Source organism: Nomia melanderi, chromosome 13 (genome assembly GCF_051020985.1).
Source record: "Nomia melanderi isolate GNS246 chromosome 13, iyNomMela1, whole genome shotgun sequence".
Lineage (NCBI taxonomy): Eukaryota > Metazoa > Arthropoda > Insecta > Hymenoptera > Halictidae > Nomia > Nomia melanderi.
Genome location: NC_135011.1, coordinates 8589148 through 8609749, shown reverse-complemented (window position 1 = coordinate 8609749; position 20602 = coordinate 8589148). Strand labels below are relative to the sequence as shown.

Below are 20602 nucleotides of genomic sequence, written 5' to 3'. Positions count from 1 at the left end.
TTGTTTTGTACAGAAATACTGCAAGTGGAATGTTGTTAAAGTATATCGGCAGGATTATTTGGAACACCCGTGACTTCCCATATTGTAGCCGCGAGTCTTCTGGAATGTTCTAAAACGCATGATGATGTGGCCAGACCAAGGTGGACGCAGTAAAGTTCATAGATTCGGATTTTATTCGCGGATAATTTAGGAAAACACGTTTCAGCTAATTTTCTATAAAATGATAAAACAAAGTAAGTGTTTGTCAGTAGAAGATGGAAAAAGAACTACAATAATACCAACCTGTAATAATCTCCGCAAAATATACCTGGCACCGGGAAATTTTTCATTACGTGATTTAAATAAACTTTACATTTTAATGGTGAACCCTGAAACATATGTATATTATAGGAACAGTGCAATGTTATATGCATATTATTTTTAAATGGTAATATTTACTTACAGAACTGTCCTCAAACCATAAAAAGTAAGCATAATTGAATGTTGTATCTTTCCACATAACTGATAAGTGTCCTTCTTCTAAATGCATTCTACTTTGTTTCACCATATTCCAAATCTATAAACATAATATTTAATTAGGTTAACATTGAATTTATATTTATTAATTTAACTTTTAAAAAATCACCTTCTTTGTTGTGAGAACAAGAGTTTCAGGATTTGTGAAGTCCAATGTTGGAGCTGTTAGTCTGTGAGTAGTTCTGTCTATGTATATGAAATGTACAAGGCCTGGAAACTCTTCTAGATATTTATTGATGGTTAGGGAAGTTCTCGTAGATTATATGGCATTAAGGAGGTATATTTTCATATGTAATTTATTATTAAAAAATAAAAATTTTTAAAAATAACATTGCAAAACTGTAAAATTAAAAATAATTTTTAGTAATTACGAAAGGATATGATCCAAGCGTGAAGTTCTTCAGTGCTTTCACTTTTAAGAAGTCACTAAAGTCATTTAACTTTTGGCGAACCAATCTGCCTACAGTTGTAAGTACATCAATGCCTTGTTTTAAAAAGTTTTTTTCTAAGCATGTTAATCTGTATAATTCTTTTAAATTATCTGTGAATCCAGAAGTATTAGATTCAATTTGAAGAACAGATTCTGGATCTCTGGATTTTAAAAGATCCATATATTTTTTCCTAACAAACTCCCATTTTACTTGTAACCTTCTCTGACACATATCAACGTCATTACTAATATTGGCTCTATTTTTCTTGATTCCATCTAATGCCTTCTTCATTGCCAAGTCAAAATTTTCAAACGCTGGTCTTAATTCATCTATGTCCCTTTGAAGTTGCAAACCATTTATAATGTTCAAATAATGGAAACTATCGTATAATCCTGATGATGTAGCCAAATTAGTTACTTCTACTATCATGACGAGATTAATGCCCTCAGCTAATTCAAAAATATGAACTGCATTAGCAATGTAATCATGTTCAGATCCAAGTAAAAGTAGATTGCTATACAAATCATCATCCATTAAGGAATGTAAACCTTCATTAATGGAAGATTCTCTGGATCCTCCTACAACAAAATAATATGTCAAATATATACGATATCAGATGAACTTATAAAGACCAGATAGTGATAAAAATCATACTAAATAAGTTTGTAATATCCTCTGATGTAGGATTTGCAAGTTTTGCTCCAAAAGTGATTTGTTCTTCTTTGGAAGAACTGTTGTCAGGCAAAAGAATATCATTACGGTCTTCATCTGAATTGCTATTTAATCCAGTTTGATAACCAGCTTTTCTTTTTTGATTTACAACCCAACACATAAGCATCATTATTAATATATCAGAAGCATATAAATCATGAGCATTTTTACTTGAATATAATGACAAAAACTTTTGTTCCACCAGAATTAAGATATGGACATTAGAAAATTCAGATTGAGCCTTCAATTTATCACAAGCATCATGCAATACTTTTAATATTGATACACCTAAGTCAGTATTTATTGATAATTGTTCTATTGCTTCTGTGAGCATACTTTGTTCACAGTCTCTTAGATGCACCCATGCATCTAATAAAGAAGACACTAAGCATACTTTGTGTCTGCTTGTTTTTAGTCTGAAATAATACTTTTGTTGTATTATTACTTTAATTCAATTATTTCTGCAAACTAATATTATTATGATGAAGCTTACATTCCAACATCTGGTCCACAGACATGCTTAACAATTGCGACACAGACACCTAAAGTCCTTTTCATTAATTCTATTTCTTCTAAAGAAATATAAATAAAAGTATATCCCATAAATTCATCAAATACCATATTGGTACCATCATGGCATTTCATTGAGGTATAAGAATTACCAAACTGAGAAGCCATTACATGTTGAGATGTAACAATAGGTGAAAATAATTGCATTATTATATTTGGATTAAGTTTTGTGTCTGTATCACTTGTATCCTGCAAGTCCCAAAAGTAAATATTATTTACTGATACATACGGCTATACAACATTTACAAAGAAGTGATAAACACCAATATTTTCTTGATCATTTTAAATATTAACATTTTCTACAAGTTTTGACAGAAACGTACCTTATTTTCTGAAACTAATCCTTGCATCTTAGCTAACTTTTGTACATGATTTGCAAATTTTTTATTGCACTTCGTAAAAAGAACATCATTGAGATGATCGAAGATTAAAATCCCCTTCATTTTCTAATTAAATTAGTAACGTTTCTTCAATTATCACACTTTATCGTCAATCAATGTTTATCAATACGTAAATACTTGTCGTTGCACTGGCCCGACTTACGAAATCATAAATCATTCATTCTTAAATCTCGGATTACTCAATATGTACGATACACTCTCCCTGTCATTTCATTCACGGCTCGTGAAGCACTATTTTTAGTTGGACATGTTTAACCAGATTTAAACACACAAGAAATTGTAAGCGAACAAGACAATTATCTACTGTACATGTATTTGAATTCCTCGCTAGATGTCCCTTACCGACAACCATCTTCGCGCATAATTTAAACATAATATTTTTATAAAGGAAACTACATAATTCTCATCTCATACAACACTTCTATCGCAGTCATAATATGTAACATACTTCGTCTGCGATGTAACTAAGAATTGTTTTCATTTTTTATTATCTTTTTTTTTTGGAACAAGGTTTAAATCTTGGAAGTTCTTAGACCACGGGAAATATATAGAAAAATTAAAAAGTTTTCAGTTTGACAAATGTATATTTCGAGTATACAAGCGAAAAAAGAGAATAATGTTATTAGAAGATACATATACAAATGAGATTAGTGTGATATCAGCTTTAAGTCTGTTTTGTTTTCTTAAGCCCTTCATTTCACCAATAGATGGCACCACTATCTCTTTTCCGTGTAAATATTATTCTTTATTAGCGAATTAAACTTATTCTTATTCAGCGAATCTTGATTTGAATAAGATTTTTAAGAACATAGATTAAGCTATAATAATTATTTATTTAATAATAATTCAATACAATAATTTGTTTATCACTGAATAATAGAGAGGACAGCATTAATAATAAGAGATTTGATAAAACTTAAATATATGTAAGGTATATTATATAAATACATCGGTTTTTTAATAGAAAATTATTTGTTATTAACTTATTTTTGTACAGATCTTGATACACGTAAAAATGGTTCATGTAAAGTATTATGAATTCGTTGTGCTTTTTGTAATCCAATGCCAGGACAAAGTGCTAATGTATTTGGTTTTGTCTTTATCAGTTCATTTAATGTTCCAAAAGTCGATAAAAGGGTTGTAGCATCTGTTTTATTTACTGAACGTATTGTAGTTAAAGCATTTACCAACTGAAAAAAGGAATTATAATTTATACATACTGGAAAATTAATTTTTTTAAACATATTACCACACCCATTACCTACCTTTTGATAAGGTGCTGTATCACTTCTTTCCATAATTGCATCTGGTGGTTTATTCTCATAAATTTTATAGGTTTCAATCATTTTACCAGCATCCTCTGCATTCCATGCTAACATCAATGTCAAATCCGCAAGAATACACATTCTTGTTAAATGTTTTAGAGCATGATGTGGATCTGGTACATCTACCTGAGCATTTCAACAATACAATAAGATTATTGTTCAAACTAACATTTTTAGTCAATTTTATAAAATTATGTTTTCATAATCAAAATAAACCTGAACTAAGAGAACTCTGAGACTATACATATTTCCTAAAGATTTCAATCTTCCATGAATATAATCAGGATTAAGCTGATGATATCGTATCGATAAAAACAGTGCACATGTAGTTTTTCCCATTACATAGTCTGGCACAATTTCAGAAAATTCCCAAGGAACATTTGTTATGAATTTCAATAATGGATTTCCTTTCTAAAAATAAATTTTCTTATATCAAAATAAAATTAAATACACTGCATTATAAGAAAAATGTGTACTCTTATACTTGTTTTGTGTTGACTAAAAGTGTATTAAATCTTGATGAGTCCTTAGGGATTTCTTTTGACGGTCCTGGTAATTCTTCCGTATAAAATTCTGAGTTTTTTAATTCACTGAAAGCAGCTGAAAATTAAGAACAAAAGTTATATAAAATTTAAAATTAACAATAAGTATTTATATTTATATTTCATATTTTAAAACTCACCTTGAAAGGACTCAGTCCTTGCTTGTTTAGGTGGACAAACATCATCACCTTTATCTTCTTCAACCTTATCACCATTTTCCATGCCCAAATAAATTATTTATACTCTATTTAAATATTTTAATTATAACATATTAATAAAAAGTTTCTGTTTTTGTATCTCTTATTAAAAGGTAATAACGTAAATTAAAATGTAAAAAAATTTTAAAATCTAAGTGAAAACTACTGGAGTAAACATTTTAGTACTACAAAATATGAAAGCGAATAATAAACAACAACATATATTTAACGAGAGAAAAATAAAATTTATTTGAGTAAATAAACTCGATGATAAATTAATTGTATATATCGAGGAATTGAAATAGTTCCCATGAATACTAATTAAGTTATTTAGTTAGATTTTACCGTAGATACATCAACTGCGTTCACTACTTACGCATTTCTTATTAGAACTTCGTTGTTCCCGAATTAAATGTAACATATAACCGCTTTATTATGAAATATTTCACCATATAATAGAACTTTTCATATTTCCATTGGTAACACTGACAATTGATAACACTGATGATACATAGACTTGACATATTTTTCTATTCAATAGAATCATCGTTTTTCTTATAAAGTTTCGTTAATATTATATAGTTAAAATGAGACAAATCCTTATGCATATTTTAGAGCTAACACAAATGACAAACAACGGATATTTGTAAATGTAATCGAGAATTTATATATACATTCACAAAACGTAACCTAAGATTTTTAAATGAACAAGGAAAGGTTGGAGACAAAACCTGTCAAACATCCTTCTTTGAAGGATGTTGGCGTATCAGATCCACGTGCACGATTAAAAGCTCTTTCAGACTATGCATCTGCTGTAGAAATGGACCACAACATTCCACCACAAAGGTAACAGATTATGTTATCATCTTGTTACTCATATTATTATATACTTGAAAAATTATTTTACGAATTTAACATGTTAACAAATGATTCTAATTTTTTTTATTTTTTCACACTTTTCAGATATTATCGTTCTGGTGTAGAGATGATCAGAATGGCTGACATGTGTATGAAAGACGATCTTAAATATGCATATATTTTATATGTGAAATTTATAACGTAAGATTTATTGATAATGTCTGATAAAAATAATTGTTCACTTAAGAACTGTATTATTGTAGGATATTTGTGGAGAAAATAAGAAATCATCCACATTTTCATTTAGTGCCATTAAAGGACAAGGAACAGAATCAACAAACTTTACGTAAAGTCATTCCTAAAGCTGAAGAAATAAAAAAACAATTATTAGAGCAATATCAGGCAGAATATGAGAAATATTTAGAAGATGTAAAGTTAAGGGAAAGAATTGAGAAGGAGAAACTGAAACAGGAGGAGTTAGAAAAGTACTTTAAAAATAATTCTAGAAATAGATAAATGATATCAGTACATAACTATTTGATTAATCTAGTCGCAATATTTACTTAGATTAAGAGAAGAGGAAGAGAGGAAAAACAAACTTGCTGCGCTAGCAGCTGTTAGAGCAGCAAAAGCTATGAGTACGAATGTAGTGACTTCTGAAGACAAGTTTAAGAAAGTTCCTAGTATAACACCCAAACCATTGATAAGTCCATCTTCTGATATAGCACAGACATCTAAAGACAAGTAAGAGAAACATAAAAGTATACATTATTCTTATAAAATTGGAATAAATTTATTAATAAAAACGTTTTTATCAGAAGGACACCTACTATAGATCGTTCCACAAAACCTTCTGTGCTTATGAGTGACAATCATACCTTACGGGACATGGTGTTACCAACTAAATTAATGCAGAATTTCCTCATGCTGGCTTTTAATAATACAATGAATAATAAAGAAACATGTGGTATCTTAGCAGGAAAATTGGAAAGAAATAAGTTATTAGTAACCCATTTATTAATTCCTGAACAAACTGGATCTTCGGATTCATGCTTGACACATAACGAGGAAGACATATTTGATTATCAAGATCAACATAATTTGATCACTCTTGGTTGGATACATGTATGTTATTTTCTATATAATTTTAATTTTTCTTGTATTTTATTGTTACTTTAAAATTTAATCTAAATTTATATATATTTTTTTTTCTTAATGTAAATTTAAAAAATTTGGAAATAGAAAAAACAATTATACTTCACAGACACATCCTACACAGACTGCATTTCTGTCTAGTGTTGATCTCCATACGCACTGTGCCTATCAGCTTATGATGGCAGAAGCTATTGCCATTGTTTGTGCACCAAAATATGACGAGTATGTAAAAATTATAAATTTTTAAATACACATAAACTACTTGTTGTTGCAATGTGAAAAACATTTTTTGTTTTCTTCAGGACAGGATTTTTTATTTTAACTCCAGAATATGGATTAGATTTTATAGCCAACTGCCGAGAAACAGGATTTCATCCACATCCAAGTGAACCACCACTGTATACGGTAATTATGACAACAAATATAATGCTACTATGTACAGTGTACAGCACTTTAATTGTTATAAATTAAGAAATGTTTGTTTCAGAAAGCAAAACATTGCAAGTTAGATGTATCGGCAATGATAGAAGTAGTAGATTTAAGAAGAAAATGACATTTTTCATCTTGATATAACAAATTTACCAATTATCATAAAAAATTAAAAATACTTTCGCTTACCTAATATAAAAATCTAGAAGGAACATTGCAAATTAACGTTTGCAAAGCTTTCAATATTTTTATGATAAAGTATTTAAGAAGTATTTGTCGTATTTAACATAAAAAAAGCATTTAAAACTGTATTAAAGTTTCTGATCAAACAAATTATAGCAAGCGATACGGGAGAAAATTTTTATGTAACTTTGGAAGTTATATTGGTTATTTACTAAATCGTATTAATTAAAAATAACGCAGCTTTATCTATAAATAACTGTAATTTAAAGTCTTTCATGCGTATTTATTTTCTAACTTAATAACATAATTTAGTTTCTCCTAGTGTAATTAAAAACTTGTCTATAATTTTTAGAAAGGACTAGATGTGTCTGAAGTTGAAGACACAAATATGCTTCTGTTATTTTTTATAGCGTTCACATTTATACGTTACGTTATAAATTAGAAAATAATATGTAAAAGTTCATTCAAAATTGTTATGAATGTTAGTGATGTGCAAAATCTGTCTATAAGTTTACGTGCCTTTTGGAGGAAAATAATGGTGTTCAAGCATGCTAATTACGTGACGTCTGTACAATATTTTACAGGATCGCTTTACTGCATAAAGTCACGATCGAAGAGTTAACAAAGGCATTGAAATTATGCTAGTCATAATTAATCTACAGAGCTTGCTATTAAATATATTAGGACATTGAAATTGGTATGTTGTTGATGTATCTGCTTGTGCAATGTGTCGTTGTACTTTTCATTAGAACGCTGTATATCCGAATTATATTAGACGCTGTGTTAATAAGAATCAGAAAATTTGTACTTGTAGGTACCTGACGCTAGATTCGTGTACTCGTACGTACGATCACGCGTTCAAATTTTTTTCTCTAGAACGAAGTTTTTGTGTCTCATAAATGCACAGTTCTTCGTATGTAAATATAAACGTGAATTTTCATTGACAATTTCCTTAAGCAATATGAAGTGCAAAGATTAACTTTCGTTGTAATAAAAAACGGTTTCAATGCTGAACCGCAATTAAATATATGCTATGCGACCAGAAATGTAAATGTTATTTAATTTAAAGACATATCAGCGTAAAAAATAATTTATTATAACTTAGCTGGCCTAATTTCGTGCGTGTGTCACGTGAGAGAATGTTAGTAAAGAATTTATATTTCTTAAACAAAGAAATAAATTATAAAATAATTTAACGACGACATGATTTTCTGTTATTCATTGTAGAAACTCTACTGTTGTTAAATGCGTGATTTGTGGGGGACCATTGTAATTCCGTCGGTGGGCCCTACTGAATAAGATTATTCTCTGACTAGGGCGGAATAAAAAAAGAATCACTCATAAGAAAAAATTATTCAGACTCAGGATATGGAATTCTAAAGGGAATCCATTGTAGGTAGATGCGAGTACTCCGTGAGAATGCTTCCCGCCATTCACATTTCCTTACGTATATCGAATTACCTGCGTTGAAGGGTTTCGCGCTTTGCAGGGTTTTATCGACGGCAGGGTCAATCTATTTTTACATGGCAGCTTACCTACGTGTTTTTCGTTTCAGTGCTTATATAGCGAGCGTAAATCACGGTACGCGTAAGCATTCTCCTTGTGCATACTTTACCCTTGCTAACTTCATTTCCACGTCCCGTTCCTTCTCCATTGTCTTTACTTATTCAAGTGTCAACGCACTTCTTCAATTGCAGCTGCAAATAAACTTGTCCCTCAATATTATCAATTACCAATTATAATTCTTCAAATGTAATTTCTGCATTAGGGACGCTTATCCTTAACCTTAACAATAAAAACAAATACCAGTAATATTTAACTTTAATTACCAATTATACATAATACTTTAAAAAACAAAAACAATATTTAAATCACAATATTAACGACATTTTCAAATTATATTTTATATAACACTGAAATTGTTTTTTTAAAATTTATTAAGCTAAACGTAAACGCGCGGGCAATTTTCCGAACTGCTGAAAAACAAAGCGACATTACACATACTAAAATATAGTTCAATTTTTAAATGCGGACTAAATCAAAAATATTTTTCCCGATGGTTTGAATTTTATGCAATTTTGCCGAACTTATTGCCGAAGCATGGAAAAAGAAAGATATCGCAGATCAACTGCTTTAGCAATTACATATTGAATACACGACCATTTTAATTGTCTTTTATTACCCTATTACTACTTACGTGGAACTTTACACAAATGTAAAGCAACGTTGATTTCATTTAATTCTGCATTGCAAAATATCGTACACCCCTATCGAAACAAGCTTGACATAATTGGAAAATTGAATTTATCTATTGATTCCTAGCATCACCGACGCGTGTATTCACTCTAACTTGATACGTATTTTCTTCCGGCAGTACATCGCATGGAAAATTATGCGTTGATAATTGACCTACTGAATATTAAGAACAGTATTTACATTGTTGCATACATCGTTTCAATTGGTGCTACTTAATCACGATTTACGTTCGCTATACAATTTTTTATGATTAACACGTTCAGTGTCATGTGTACCATATATGGTACACGCCAATTTCTGAAAGAAAATATTTTTAAGGGACACATGGTCACGGATGGTGGTATGCGTTATAAAGCAGCGATAACATAAAAGAACAATATCAAAATATATAAAAATGTCCAGAAACTTGAATATAAGTTAATATTTTATTTAAAAAATGAATACAGTTCATAAGCAAAATATAACCGAAATTTCCATGGCACGGAATGTGTTAATGTTGTCTACCTTCATCATATAATATGTCATAAACCTTTTACAGAATTTTTCTATATACTGAACACCTTACCAAATAAAAAGCTCGATTGAATAAGTAATTAACTGCGCCATTAGTGTTGTAATAACCTTCAGCATACGTTGCATTTCCGTATCTTTAATGGTAATTTCGCGAAAATATTCTGGAAGTAATGTCACTCCAATCTGTTCCTGTTCCACGTGTAAACCTTGTAACTTGATCTTGGAAGATCATCGAACCAATGATGGATTAATTAGGTACTGCATGGTTAACCGCCGGCAAAACATACCCAAACGGGTACGCACTGGCCTTCTGCCCTTTTTTTTCAAGTGTACCCGGCGATGTAGAAAGTTGCATAGGGTAAAACGTCAATGACGTACGCGTATGATTCTATTACGTTGCCATTAATCTTGTTGATACCAGTTTTTGCCGTCTGATATTGATCAGGCAGAACCTGTGCAGTGAGAATTTCAGCATACGTGGGTCTATTCCAAGAACGTAAACGGGGGTTACACTCTAGTATCGGTAAGAGTCAACGCAATTATCTTAATGACCGTATGTCCATTCAATATTCAGTGATTATGTAATAGTCATTACATAATCTCAATAATGATAATTTAACAAATGCAAAATGTATTTACAAAATAAAGGAATTATTTATTTCAATGGAGCTGAGATTTTCATTAACCTGTAAATTGTTTAGTAGTATAGATAACAGATTACTTATGGTAGTGCTAATTTTGGTTGGTGAAAGAAATTTGATGCGCGAGATATAATTGTATCGCTACTATGTATCATACCGGGGTAGTCTCGAAGTAGGACGAGCGCTAACAAACTTTGTAGTACAACGTGTTACTCAGCAAAGTATTTGAACTTCTATTAGAAGCTTTTTCTTTATATTGTAAAAATTGATTGATGGTAATTGTAATTTAATAAATGAAATCTGTTGAAAGATACAGTATGGAGTAATGGCTTCGTAAGCATTAATCGCACGATTTAATATTAAGCAACGTAGGGTTGAGTTTTACACTGCAGTCGGCCTGTCAACGGATCATGAAATATAAAACAGGTTTATGTGGTAGCAGATAAAAGTTGCTTATACTCAGCAGTATACGGTAGCTAAATTGCGTTTACCCAGCGACATTTAATAACATGTGATAATGTAACTTATAATATACATAACCGCTTTTGAAATACCTGAGCGAATTATTATTCGAATAAAATAGATAATTTAAATACGAAAATGATTGAATTGAACATTTTCATTTTGAGAAGATATTTTCATAGAGTTGAGTAGGCTTAATTTTTCTAATCATATTGAATAAGCTTATTAAGGTATTAAGAAGTTTAAACAGATTACTTTTATTTAATATCCTCTTATAAACATGAACTTTTCGGTTAAAACTGAATTACGCCTTATCCACACAAGTGACATCGCACTAAACGTGTTAAACTATTATATTTACTTTAACTTTGTTCCAATCGTCTTGAAAGTATCATCTAACGTTCAGTAGAGATAAACTTGAAATTCCTTCTAGCGTCGAAGTTTAACACATTGACTACCACAAAAAACATCAGCGTTTTATGTATCACTTATCCTTTCTATAGCAAAGATGCAAAGCAAGAATTATTAATTCTTTGATATGAAAATTCTTATATTCCCCTATCTTCTAGTTATTTACGTTACGGAAAATTTGTATTCGAAATCAATTATCTTCCAAGTCATAATTATTTTCTTATAATTTTAAAGCTCCGATCATCGGTGAACGCCGTGGCAAAGTGTTAATATTCTTAACATTAGATTTACGGAACGAGCCAATTTGACTGATATTGAATTTTATAAACATTATTTGGTAAATGTTTGGGTCGACTTTGATTGATGTAGTTACATAAATATGTGTCCTAATTATCTACTTTTAAATTTCTAATTTCCAAGATCTAAATGAACGAGTATCGATCTTTCTAAAAATGATAGAACAAACTGTATAGTAAATTTCCGTCAATCTAGCGTTAATATGTAACCTCAACACTCTTTGTGTAATTATTAAATTTCTTATCATTTAATATACACAGGTACACTTATCCAAATAGTACTTAATTTCTTGTCAACTGTACGTCTTCTCCGGGACTTGTGACGCGTTTGCACATGCGACGCGTTGCTCTAGCCCTCTCTTCGTTGCCTGTCACTGGTATGTAACGTGCCACTCCAAGCGAGTAGAACGCACAGTATGCTGTTGCTCTCGAAGGAAGAAACAATACGGCACGGTGTGTTTCGGTCCGTCCATATACCGTTCGAAATTGTCAACGTGTGCACATATTTATTCCATCAGCATGGAATAATACACTGACGTGTGGATCGATCGATGAAAAGTGATCAAATAACGGGAACATTCGTTTACCGTCCATCTAACCGGTAAAAGTCTACCTGTCTAATTATAAACAAGAATATAACCGTTGTTCAATCATTGTCAATGGAGATCATAATTAAATTAGCATTATCGTAACGGTAGTGTGATTTCCAGTGGTGAAAACTTGAATCGATCGTCTGATCAAAATTGGTGAACGTATCGAAAATCGGCAAGGTTTATTCAAATGCGAGGCCTCGTTCGCCGGGGCTAACATCTCGCTAACGATTGTGCAATTATTGGTGCCCGAGGCATACCGACGATCACGCGGTGTTTATTTCCTAAATATCGCGCGCGAAGAGGAAATGTATACCGACGATTCGCAGCCGTTTCCCGAAGTAGCACGTAAAACACACACGCGAGGTGAAAAGTGAACGGCAAGTGGAACAAACACAGTGTACGAATATTTTCTCTCCTATTGGAAGGAATATCATGGGTAATTGTAATGCAATTGATCGTGGGATGCTGTAACTGCTCGGAATATCGGTGTAATCGTGGTCGGACCTTCGCTGATCGCGTGCATCATCCTACGCGTTTAGCTTTTATCACCTGCCACTGTTCCGCGGTCCCTTCCGTTTAAACGGCATACCGATTCCTTGGCAAACAATTTCGAATAGGGAAAAAGCGGAACATTTTACTTTCACGTTTGACGAAGGTATGCACACTGTAAGCCCGCGTACTGTCCACCAGGAAATAGGTGGAACCCTCCTCGGCTTGCGTTAACTTTTCCCTCGTGATTCGTATTATTGGAAACCACGCGGCCCGTATATTCGCGTATACGTATGCATTTCATCGAAACGCGACCTCGTCGAAAATAAGTTTACCATTCCTCCGTCTATCGGCTTGGCCACTTAATACCTGCGATAACGGCTAACATGATAGTTCGATATCGTAATTATCAACAGTATCCTGGAACTATAATAATGTATCCTGAACAGAATATGGTAATGCTTTGCTTACTTTTACGTATAAGATAACGCTTTCGAGTGCCCGTGAGTGTATACATATTTAGCAATGGTCGGTACGGTTTTTACCTTAATAAAATATTCATAGATTGATTATAAACACTTTTGTTTTTCTTACGCGGCGGTGCCAGTTGTCGGAAACTTTTGCACACGTAATCTCACGGCATGCGGATATTCTTTTTGCCGGGTTACGATTGCGTGATAGTATCTATGTAGTCAATCGTTTCTCACAATTAACTGAATTTTTATGGAGGACTCATCCAGTGAGTAGCCTGGCGTTTCCCGTGCGACGTTACTCATTAGCACGTGCCACACGTAGTGCCGTAAAAATGTTGGTGAGCCGCTGAGGAAAGAGGTTGTATGTATGTAACCTTGTCCGTAGAAATCTGGCACGTGTTCATTTCTCTAGAATTTCCCAAGATCGTTTCCAAAGTTACGAATGATCTCTGTTGACGTATATGCGTAGCTACTGCCCTGTTGGATTACCGGTGACTGATCTTAATTTATGTCTCTTCCGTGACTAACCGAAGTTTGTTAGCGTGACTTATGTATATGAGGACTTATTACTGATATAAACCGGTACATATAGAATTCTTTGTTTATGTAAAGAGAATAATTGGTGAGTGTCCGTGTGAAATGATTTTCAGATGTGTTCTCACAGAAGTTCTACATTGTTAGGGTGGCACTGTATAAAATTCAAAGGAATAGCTGATGCAACGGGTTTCATGCGCCAGCGGCATTCAGATTCTATTGTTGCGTATCGATATTGTAATAAAGCGTTCTTCGGATTTTACTTTGAATAGAGTAACTTCTTCGTATGTAAAATGAATGTTTGTAAATTCTTTTGCTCGCAGAAAATGGCACACGACTTTACGGTAGAATTCAAAAAGTTGAAATGTATGTTATGTAAATATTCAACTCGAAACGTGGAATAAGAAATTCTTTCTGTAATTGTTGTGCGCGTAGACGTACGGTTTCAGCATTTGATCAAATAATTCATGAAGCTAATACACGCCGGGAATGTACGAGTCTATAACGTTACTTGTTGAAAATTTTAGAACATGTATGAGTGGCCCTGGAGACTACTTATCAATCTCGCACTATGTACAGACCACGATCCTATCTAATTTTCATTCTCGCCTTATAAAAGTTGATTCATTTATCAATATCGATAAATATCACGACGAAAGCCAATATGTTATCTGTGTAATATTGTTTATAAGAACCGAAATCTGCGTTAATTACACATTCTATAAATCATCCTCTGAATATCCAAATACATCTTAGAAAATATCAGTTTTCAAATAGTTAGACTTACCAACAACAAAACATGATTTGTCCGTAAATGTCGAGGTCCTGGTGCAATCAATTTTAATCTATTCACATGAACAGTTTCCACTTTGCACCTTTCATTTTCCTCTTTCGAATTACATGCAACTTTAAGTTTTACTTTGATCTCTTGTTTTTAGATGTTATTATATTTAAGAAAGAAGCAATAGTATTATTCCCGAAGCAATTGCGCAACAGTAAAATCACCGTGTTTATCAATAAATACGTAATACATAAATGCCGAGAATGTTATCCTCATTCGTCTTCGCTACTTCCCCTACTCCGCTTCGTCGAACGTCACATTATGTACCTGCATAACTACGTATACTTTGTAATAGTGCTTGTTCATAACTCGGATCCTTTACACGAACTAGTCTATATTTGCATTTAATGTTGTACTCGTATATAGACCATTGAAATGCCGCGGTATTTAATGGCAGAGGGGAGAACTTATAGACATAAAGTAGCTGAGTTACTGGAAGTAAACAGGAGGGACTAATGGAAGAAAAGCGGGGAGTCATTGGAGATAAAGTCGAGATTCTGATAAGAACGTAGTCAAGAACAAATTGGCGGCATGATAGAGGAACGAATAGGGGTAGTACAATAGAAGGATATCTAATTCCCAAATCTTGTTGAATAACAGGAAAGAAGCTCTTCGTTTCACGAAAATTGCAGTTTCTCGTAGACAGCAGTATTTTCTTCTTCGTTAGTCTAACTTTATGTAATACGACAGAAATTACGTCTCGATCCTATCGATTGACGCCATTGCTAGATGCGCATTTTAGGATGAACATTCGACTCTAGTTAATCCTTTATATTTGTTTCATATGTTTTACAAATGCTATAACGCCAGTAATATACAAATTAACACTATTTCTACCGGAGGTGTCAAAAGACACCTTTCGAAATTTTCAATTAAAATTATTTTCTCAGTTCAATGATTTTTCTATAATTAAATTTTCGGCGTTTTATATAGTTAATTTTATAATCGTTATTGGGAAAGTCAAAAAATCAATTCAGAATATACGACTAGGATTAGAAAATAATTTTAAGTTAAAATTTCAGAAGGTGTCTTTTGGCACTTTTGGTAGAAATAATGTTTAAAAAAGCAGTAACAATAAAAGAGATTTTTCCATGAATTTAATATGTTTCACGTTCATACACTTGATTCAATATCGAAGAAAATATTCGATTTCCGTTGCGTTCCTTTTCTCGTTATCTCGTCGAAATTGTTGCTAGCTCTATAAGGCAGCAAAATTAAATTTAAAAAATGTATTCGTTATGTACGAGGTTTATCTAAGATAACAGATAAAAAGATACGATCACGTTGAAATTGATAATTATCATCTTGATTTCAGGTTTGATTTCGCTACGCGATTAAACCGCACGGCGATAAAACACGGGACAAGAGAAGCTCGCACGGTAGTGCTGAACTTGCGAAGGGTTTAATTCTATAAAGGGACGGAACGAGGGCATGAAGAAGATGCTTCAGCTGCCGGTGATCTTTGTTCTGATAATTTCGATGTTCGGTAAGGAGAAAGGACAGACGTGCTTATCGCTCGAGATAATGCGAAATGCATATTCAAGCGATATTTACCGTGCATCGGGGAATAAATATAATCGGCATAAATATTTACACTCAAAGTCCTCTTTTTAAGTTTCGTACATTAAATTCGATTGTTTTACGAATTTGTGTGTTGCGTTAGTGGCCAGTGTCCCCGTGGACACGTCGCATGAGGACGGACACGATAAGAGTGCAGTAGACACTACGACGAACGTGAACAATGGTGCAGTTAATATCACAACCGACAGTAATACAACAACCGTCGCACCTCTGGTTCAAGCGGCCGAAAATAAAACGGGTGAGCACAATGGAATTTTTTAACGATTGATGTTTTGTGTCGGTGTTAGCTTACAATTAGCTGGCAATTTAAATTGTGGAGAATCAATTGCGCCGCTTGCAAGGAAAAAATCCAGATGGGAACGTTGAATCAAATGTTTTCACACAGTTCTTTATGTCCAAAGGAATTGAATCCGGACATTGATTTGTGGAAATGTGTACAGTATTTGACAATATTCAGTTTTAATTTTGTTGAAAATTTTGGAAAATGTTATTCCATGTTTATGCATTACTTTTTATGTAGCTGTTATTATTATGCCTTACTTTTCTATGTAGTTATTATAAATATTATGTGATTTCATTCAAATTGTAAGTATTATCGATTATTGAACACTGTGTACATTTCAATTATTATAAGTATACACCGAATGTTTTATCCTTATTATACTGTTATTTCAAATTTAGGAAATTTAAATAGTAAAATATCGGAACCGTCCCAGAACGTGACTAAAGCGAATGAGACGGTACCGCAGCATATAGAGAAAGCCAATGAAAATGAGAAGCATAAATGTAATTCCACGAAGGAACAAGATGACATGCAAGGCTGTTATGTCTTACCACATGACAGCGAAGAAGATACAGACGATAATTTAGCGGGAAGTACGCCAGGTACAGCGTCATTTCATATTTAAATAAATTAAATGATTATTAGTAGGAAACTAATTTTTCTTCGGCCTTTAATAAAGTGCCCACACCAGTTACGACAGACGTGACTAAGAAGACGGAGGTGAATAAGACGAAAGCTTCAACGGATGAGATTAAAATAAACGTTCAGAAGAAAAATGAAAGCGTCGATGTTTATCCGTTAAATTCAACGGAAACCACGCAGTCAGTGACCTATGATATTGTGTCGACCGAAGCGAGTAATGTTAAAAACACGAGTAGCACAGGTACAGAAATCACATGCTTTAGTTTTGACCGACTGTCCGGTAAATAATTATAATCGAGTAAGATCGGTTTTATTCATCGAATACATTATGATGATGATTTTCCAGAGGGAAGCTTAAAACCTACTGTAAAGCCTACTACTGCGAATGACACTACAACAAGTAATCCAGTAGAACCGCCGATGGTAAATAAAATAACAAGTGTAGAGTCCGATGGTACTGTTACAGAAGTGAAATCGGCAGATAGAAACAAAAGTATGCCATCAGGAGTTATAGCGTTAGTCATTGCGATCAGTTTTGGTGTCGCAATCGCGATAGTGTACATTGGCATGATTGTTTGGAGGCGATACATTGAGTAAGTCCTACGCTCGAATACTTGACAAATTTGCAGCATCTTATTAATAAATGAACCAAGCGTGTTATCTGTAACATGAATATACTCTAGGTACAGGTACGGTCATCGAGAGCTACTTGTTAATGAACTGGAATTTGACACCAATGATTTGCGTCACTTTGAGGTAAATGTTGTGTGAGTAATAACTAAACCATTATCATACAAAAATATAACGATGTTTCTTTATTGTCGTAGCTGTAATTTGGAAGAAAATTCAGAAACTTGCAGAAGAGATACAATTCAATGACTCACAGCTGAGGCTGGTACCATACACCTACTAAAGATTTTTTAATCTGTGATACTAAGGACATGCATTGCGACTGACAGTCAACAAACCAAATATATTTGGATAATGTTATACATTTCTTGTAAAATAATTGTTTTATATGTATACAACCCGATTTTTTCCACAAGTTAGTTATTCATTCCTCCTTTAGCAGACAATTACGATAATGTTACTGTTATTTATATTTTTTTTTTTCGTAATGATCATAACATACGGATCGTTGAATAATATCCTTTTGTTGGATAATATGTCTGTATGTTTTCGAAACTGTATGGGTGCTAGAACGAAATGTATCATTCTCTCAATAATTATTGTGAACGATATAACCCGTTGTTTTGTAGTATTTCAACTGTTATTTAATACATATTAAATTTTTGTAAGCTAGCATTATCAATTTTTGCTTTTCATTTTATATTATACCGTATGTGATAAAATGTAAATATTGTTAGCGAAATAAACAAGTGGATTATTTTTTTAATGAACGTGTATTTATTTTAGTGTTTATGCAATTCAACTATGATGAACCAAATAACGTAAGTAGACGTTTTAATTGTACTATTTGATCATAAAAAATACGCATATAAAAAATAATACATATGAGTTTCATACCTTATATGCTACAACTTATATAATTATTAACCCAAAGGATTTGCGCAACAATATATTTATTTATAAATTTGTTTAAACCACATTCTAAAAAATAGTTACAAGTAACAAATCCATACATACTTTCCATATGGTAATTTATATTGGTTTCCTTTTAGTTTCTTTTCTTCTGTTAATATGCGTATGTAACATATATAACTTTGTCCTCTATGAGGTGTCTACAGTATTGGTTGGAGAAATATTTGTGTACAAGAAGAAATATTCATGACATTGCAAATGGCAAATATTTCATTGCAAGATACAATGAAATTTGTATTTTCATTGGTTCCAATTAAGCATTCTTTTTGGTAACGACAAGGGGACCTACATTATCATTCTGTTCTTGATTATGTGGTCCATGAGAACCATCACAGTACGGCCACTAAAAGTAGAAAAAATTTAATTAATATCAGAAGAGTGCTTTGATGTGATTTTACTTTTTCGAATAATAAACATTAACAAATGCAAAAATATTAGTTATTAATATAAGAAATTGATAACCGATTGATGATAAAAGAAAATATGATTATATAACACATATGACATATGCTTATTCTTAGATATGGTTAATGTAGGTCAGTAATAAAATCCCTTTAAAATCTTAAGTTCTTATAATTAGGCTAAATGAAGAAAAATTACAGAACTTACATTTTTAGACCTCCAACAGCGACAGAAAACAGCTTTTTCAGTTATATCTTCTATATCAACAGAGTCTACTACTTTACTCACATCCTTCTTTATAGTATGATTAACACGGCCACAAGGCTAGAAAATTATAATTTTTAAATACATGCATTTGAATAAAACTGCTGATTATTCAATAATGGAATATATATTTCGTATTATTTACACACGGTATATAAAGATACTCAATACAGATGAAAAAATGTGAAATTTCACAATGAACTATTATCAATGTCTTAAGATGTTACATAAGCAACAAATAAAAAACTATAATATATCGTAATACGCTCTCTCATGTCCTTGATATTTTGGTAACAGGTAGGTTACTTACCGGGCCTTTTGCTAACGGACAAAATGCTTTGTAGGACATGTAACCGATGCCCGCAAGCATCGCAGAAGGTGGAATTAAGGAGATCCAGTCTCGTACTAAATGGACATACAGAATCCTCGTCATTTTACATTATTTGTACCATTCTCCCAAGCAAAGTAGAAATGTCCCGATTTATGGTAACATGTTTAAACAGTTATTTCTCAGTGCTAATCGGAGTAATCTCACTGAATAATTAAATACCTAAAAACTAAGATATTTAATTTCTTACCTCCTAATCGAAACCATCCTCCTATAGAATCTGGAATCGGTAATCCAGCCAAATAATTCGGAATAGATACTTTGACGAGATGTGCAATTGGCTCCATGTTTGCTATGACTACTATCTGAGTCAAATTACGTGTCAAATATGAACGCAACCAATGGGTAAATAATATGTGCTTATATCATTATCTTCAAATCACGAAAGTTTACTTTTTGATGTCATAAAGCAGGGCTTACAAATGTAATTTTTTTATCTACGTTATCACAAAATTACCATCTAAAATAAAAAATATTAACGAAGACGAATACCAAAGCTGTATTTAATACTTTAAAGAAAATTTTTAATTAATAATTTGCATTAGTTCCGTAATCCTATAACTTAGCATTCTCATAAGACATTTTCTTAACACAAGCGTGTATATTATTCAAA

General features: G+C 32.3%; 5 protein-coding genes and 1 long non-coding RNA gene across 14 annotated transcripts; 2 read left to right on the top strand and 4 right to left on the bottom strand.

The window, feature by feature from the left end:
- Positions 1-35: 35 nt before the first annotated feature.
- Positions 36-3243, bottom strand: HPS1 (Hermansky-Pudlak syndrome 1 protein). Its single transcript, XM_076373187.1, has 8 exons — positions 2552-3243; positions 2152-2417; positions 1602-2074; positions 899-1525; positions 626-771; positions 443-556; positions 283-368; positions 36-213 (listed from the first exon to the last, which is right to left on the bottom strand). The coding sequence occupies exons 1-8, from the start codon at positions 2669-2671 to the stop codon at positions 36-38; spliced, it is 2010 nt and encodes a 669-aa protein (XP_076229302.1). The 5' UTR covers positions 2672-3243.
- A 287-nt stretch (positions 3244-3530) lies between these two features.
- On the bottom strand, positions 3531-5216 carry Ercc1 (DNA excision repair protein Ercc1). Of its 2 annotated transcripts, none has more exons than XM_031988897.2 (6): positions 5039-5123; positions 4637-4740; positions 4439-4554; positions 4171-4365; positions 3895-4080; positions 3531-3819 (listed from the first exon to the last, which is right to left on the bottom strand). In XM_031988897.2, the coding sequence occupies exons 2-6, from the start codon at positions 4716-4718 to the stop codon at positions 3613-3615; spliced, it is 786 nt and encodes a 261-aa protein (XP_031844757.1). In that variant the 5' UTR covers positions 4719-4740; positions 5039-5123; the 3' UTR covers positions 3531-3612. The 2 variants fall into 2 exon arrangements, with proteins under 2 accessions (XP_031844757.1, XP_031844756.1); XM_031988896.2 differs by having other exon boundaries at positions 3540-3819; positions 5070-5216.
- Positions 5217-5388: 172 nt separating this feature from the next.
- On the top strand, positions 5389-8520 carry LOC116432278 (STAM-binding protein-like A). Of its 3 annotated transcripts, none has more exons than XM_031988889.2 (8): positions 5389-5539; positions 5657-5752; positions 5815-6036; positions 6119-6295; positions 6373-6676; positions 6816-6928; positions 7009-7111; positions 7194-8520. In XM_031988889.2, the coding sequence occupies exons 1-8, from the start codon at positions 5397-5399 to the stop codon at positions 7257-7259; spliced, it is 1224 nt and encodes a 407-aa protein (XP_031844749.1). In that variant the 5' UTR covers positions 5389-5396; the 3' UTR covers positions 7260-8520. The 3 variants fall into 3 exon arrangements, with proteins under 3 accessions (XP_031844749.1, XP_076229307.1, XP_031844748.1); XM_076373192.1 differs by having other exon boundaries at positions 6370-6676; positions 7014-7111; XM_031988888.2 differs by having other exon boundaries at positions 6370-6676.
- A 72-nt stretch (positions 8521-8592) lies between these two features.
- LOC116432282 (uncharacterized) lies at positions 8593-15001 on the bottom strand. The gene is made up of 3 exons (XR_004236100.2): positions 14774-15001; positions 9516-13929; positions 8593-9103 (listed from the first exon to the last, which is right to left on the bottom strand). It is a non-coding gene; the product is annotated as an uncharacterized LOC116432282 (long non-coding RNA).
- On the top strand, positions 12350-18729 carry LOC116432279 (uncharacterized). 5 transcript variants are annotated; one of them, XM_031988890.2, is made up of 8 exons: positions 12350-12498; positions 16143-16313; positions 16491-16646; positions 17090-17293; positions 17371-17574; positions 17680-17926; positions 18017-18089; positions 18161-18729. In XM_031988890.2, exons 2-8 carry the CDS (start codon positions 16259-16261, stop codon positions 18164-18166), a joined length of 945 nt encoding a protein of 314 aa, XP_031844750.2. In that variant the 5' UTR covers positions 12350-12498; positions 16143-16258; the 3' UTR covers positions 18167-18729. The 5 variants fall into 5 exon arrangements, with proteins under 5 accessions (XP_031844750.2, XP_076229310.1, XP_076229309.1 ...); XM_076373195.1 differs by lacking the exon at positions 12350-12498 and adding an exon at positions 12731-12867; XM_076373194.1 differs by lacking the exon at positions 12350-12498 and adding an exon at positions 12746-12887.
- Positions 18427-20348, bottom strand: Cisd2 (CDGSH iron sulfur domain 2). Of its 2 annotated transcripts, none has more exons than XM_031988898.2 (4): positions 20180-20348; positions 19912-20006; positions 19545-19661; positions 18427-19278 (listed from the first exon to the last, which is right to left on the bottom strand). In XM_031988898.2, the coding sequence occupies exons 1-4, from the start codon at positions 20274-20276 to the stop codon at positions 19189-19191; spliced, it is 399 nt and encodes a 132-aa protein (XP_031844758.1). In that variant the 5' UTR covers positions 20277-20348; the 3' UTR covers positions 18427-19188. The 2 variants fall into 2 exon arrangements, with proteins under 2 accessions (XP_031844758.1, XP_031844759.1); XM_031988899.2 differs by having other exon boundaries at positions 19912-20117; positions 20180-20320.
- Between the last annotated feature and the right edge of the window lie 254 nt (positions 20349-20602).

Coding starts and splice junctions, on each gene's coding strand:
- Ercc1 (XM_031988896.2), bottom strand. CDS start 4,718: ATGGAAAATGGTGATAAGGTTGAAGAAGATAAAGGTGATGATGTTTGT. Junction 4,366..4,438: donor TTTTAGTCAACACAAAACAA/GTATAAGAGTAC, acceptor ATTTATTTTTAG/AAAGGAAATCCATTATTGAA. Junction 4,081..4,170: donor TCAGAGTTCTCTTAGTTCAG/GTTTATTTTGAT, acceptor TGAAATGCTCAG/GTAGATGTACCAGATCCACA.
- LOC116432278 (XM_031988888.2), top strand. CDS start 5,397: ATGAACAAGGAAAGGTTGGAGACAAAACCTGTCAAACATCCTTCTTTG. Junction 5,540..5,656: donor CACAACATTCCACCACAAAG/GTAACAGATTAT, acceptor CACACTTTTCAG/ATATTATCGTTCTGGTGTAG. Junction 6,037..6,118: donor AAACAGGAGGAGTTAGAAAA/GTACTTTAAAAA, acceptor ATATTTACTTAG/ATTAAGAGAAGAGGAAGAGA.
- LOC116432279 (XM_031988890.2), top strand. CDS start 16,259: ATGAAGAAGATGCTTCAGCTGCCGGTGATCTTTGTTCTGATAATTTCG. Junction 16,314..16,490: donor TCTGATAATTTCGATGTTCG/GTAAGGAGAAAG, acceptor GTGTTGCGTTAG/TGGCCAGTGTCCCCGTGGAC. Junction 17,294..17,370: donor TTTAGCGGGAAGTACGCCAG/GTACAGCGTCAT, acceptor CCTTTAATAAAG/TGCCCACACCAGTTACGACA.
- HPS1 (XM_076373187.1), bottom strand. CDS start 2,671: ATGAAGGGGATTTTAATCTTCGATCATCTCAATGATGTTCTTTTTACG. Junction 1,526..1,601: donor GGATATTACAAACTTATTTA/GTATGATTTTTA, acceptor ATTTTGTTGTAG/GAGGATCCAGAGAATCTTCC. Junction 772..898: donor GAAGAACTTCACGCTTGGAT/CATATCCTTTCG, acceptor CCATATAATCTA/CGAGAACTTCCCTAACCATC.
- Cisd2 (XM_031988898.2), bottom strand. CDS start 20,276: ATGGAGCCAATTGCACATCTCGTCAAAGTATCTATTCCGAATTATTTG. Junction 20,007..20,179: donor AGGATGGTTTCGATTAGGAG/GTAAGAAATTAA, acceptor ATGTCCATTTAG/TACGAGACTGGATCTCCTTA. Junction 19,279..19,544: donor GCTGTTGGAGGTCTAAAAAT/GTAAGTTCTGTA, acceptor TTCTACTTTTAG/TGGCCGTACTGTGATGGTTC.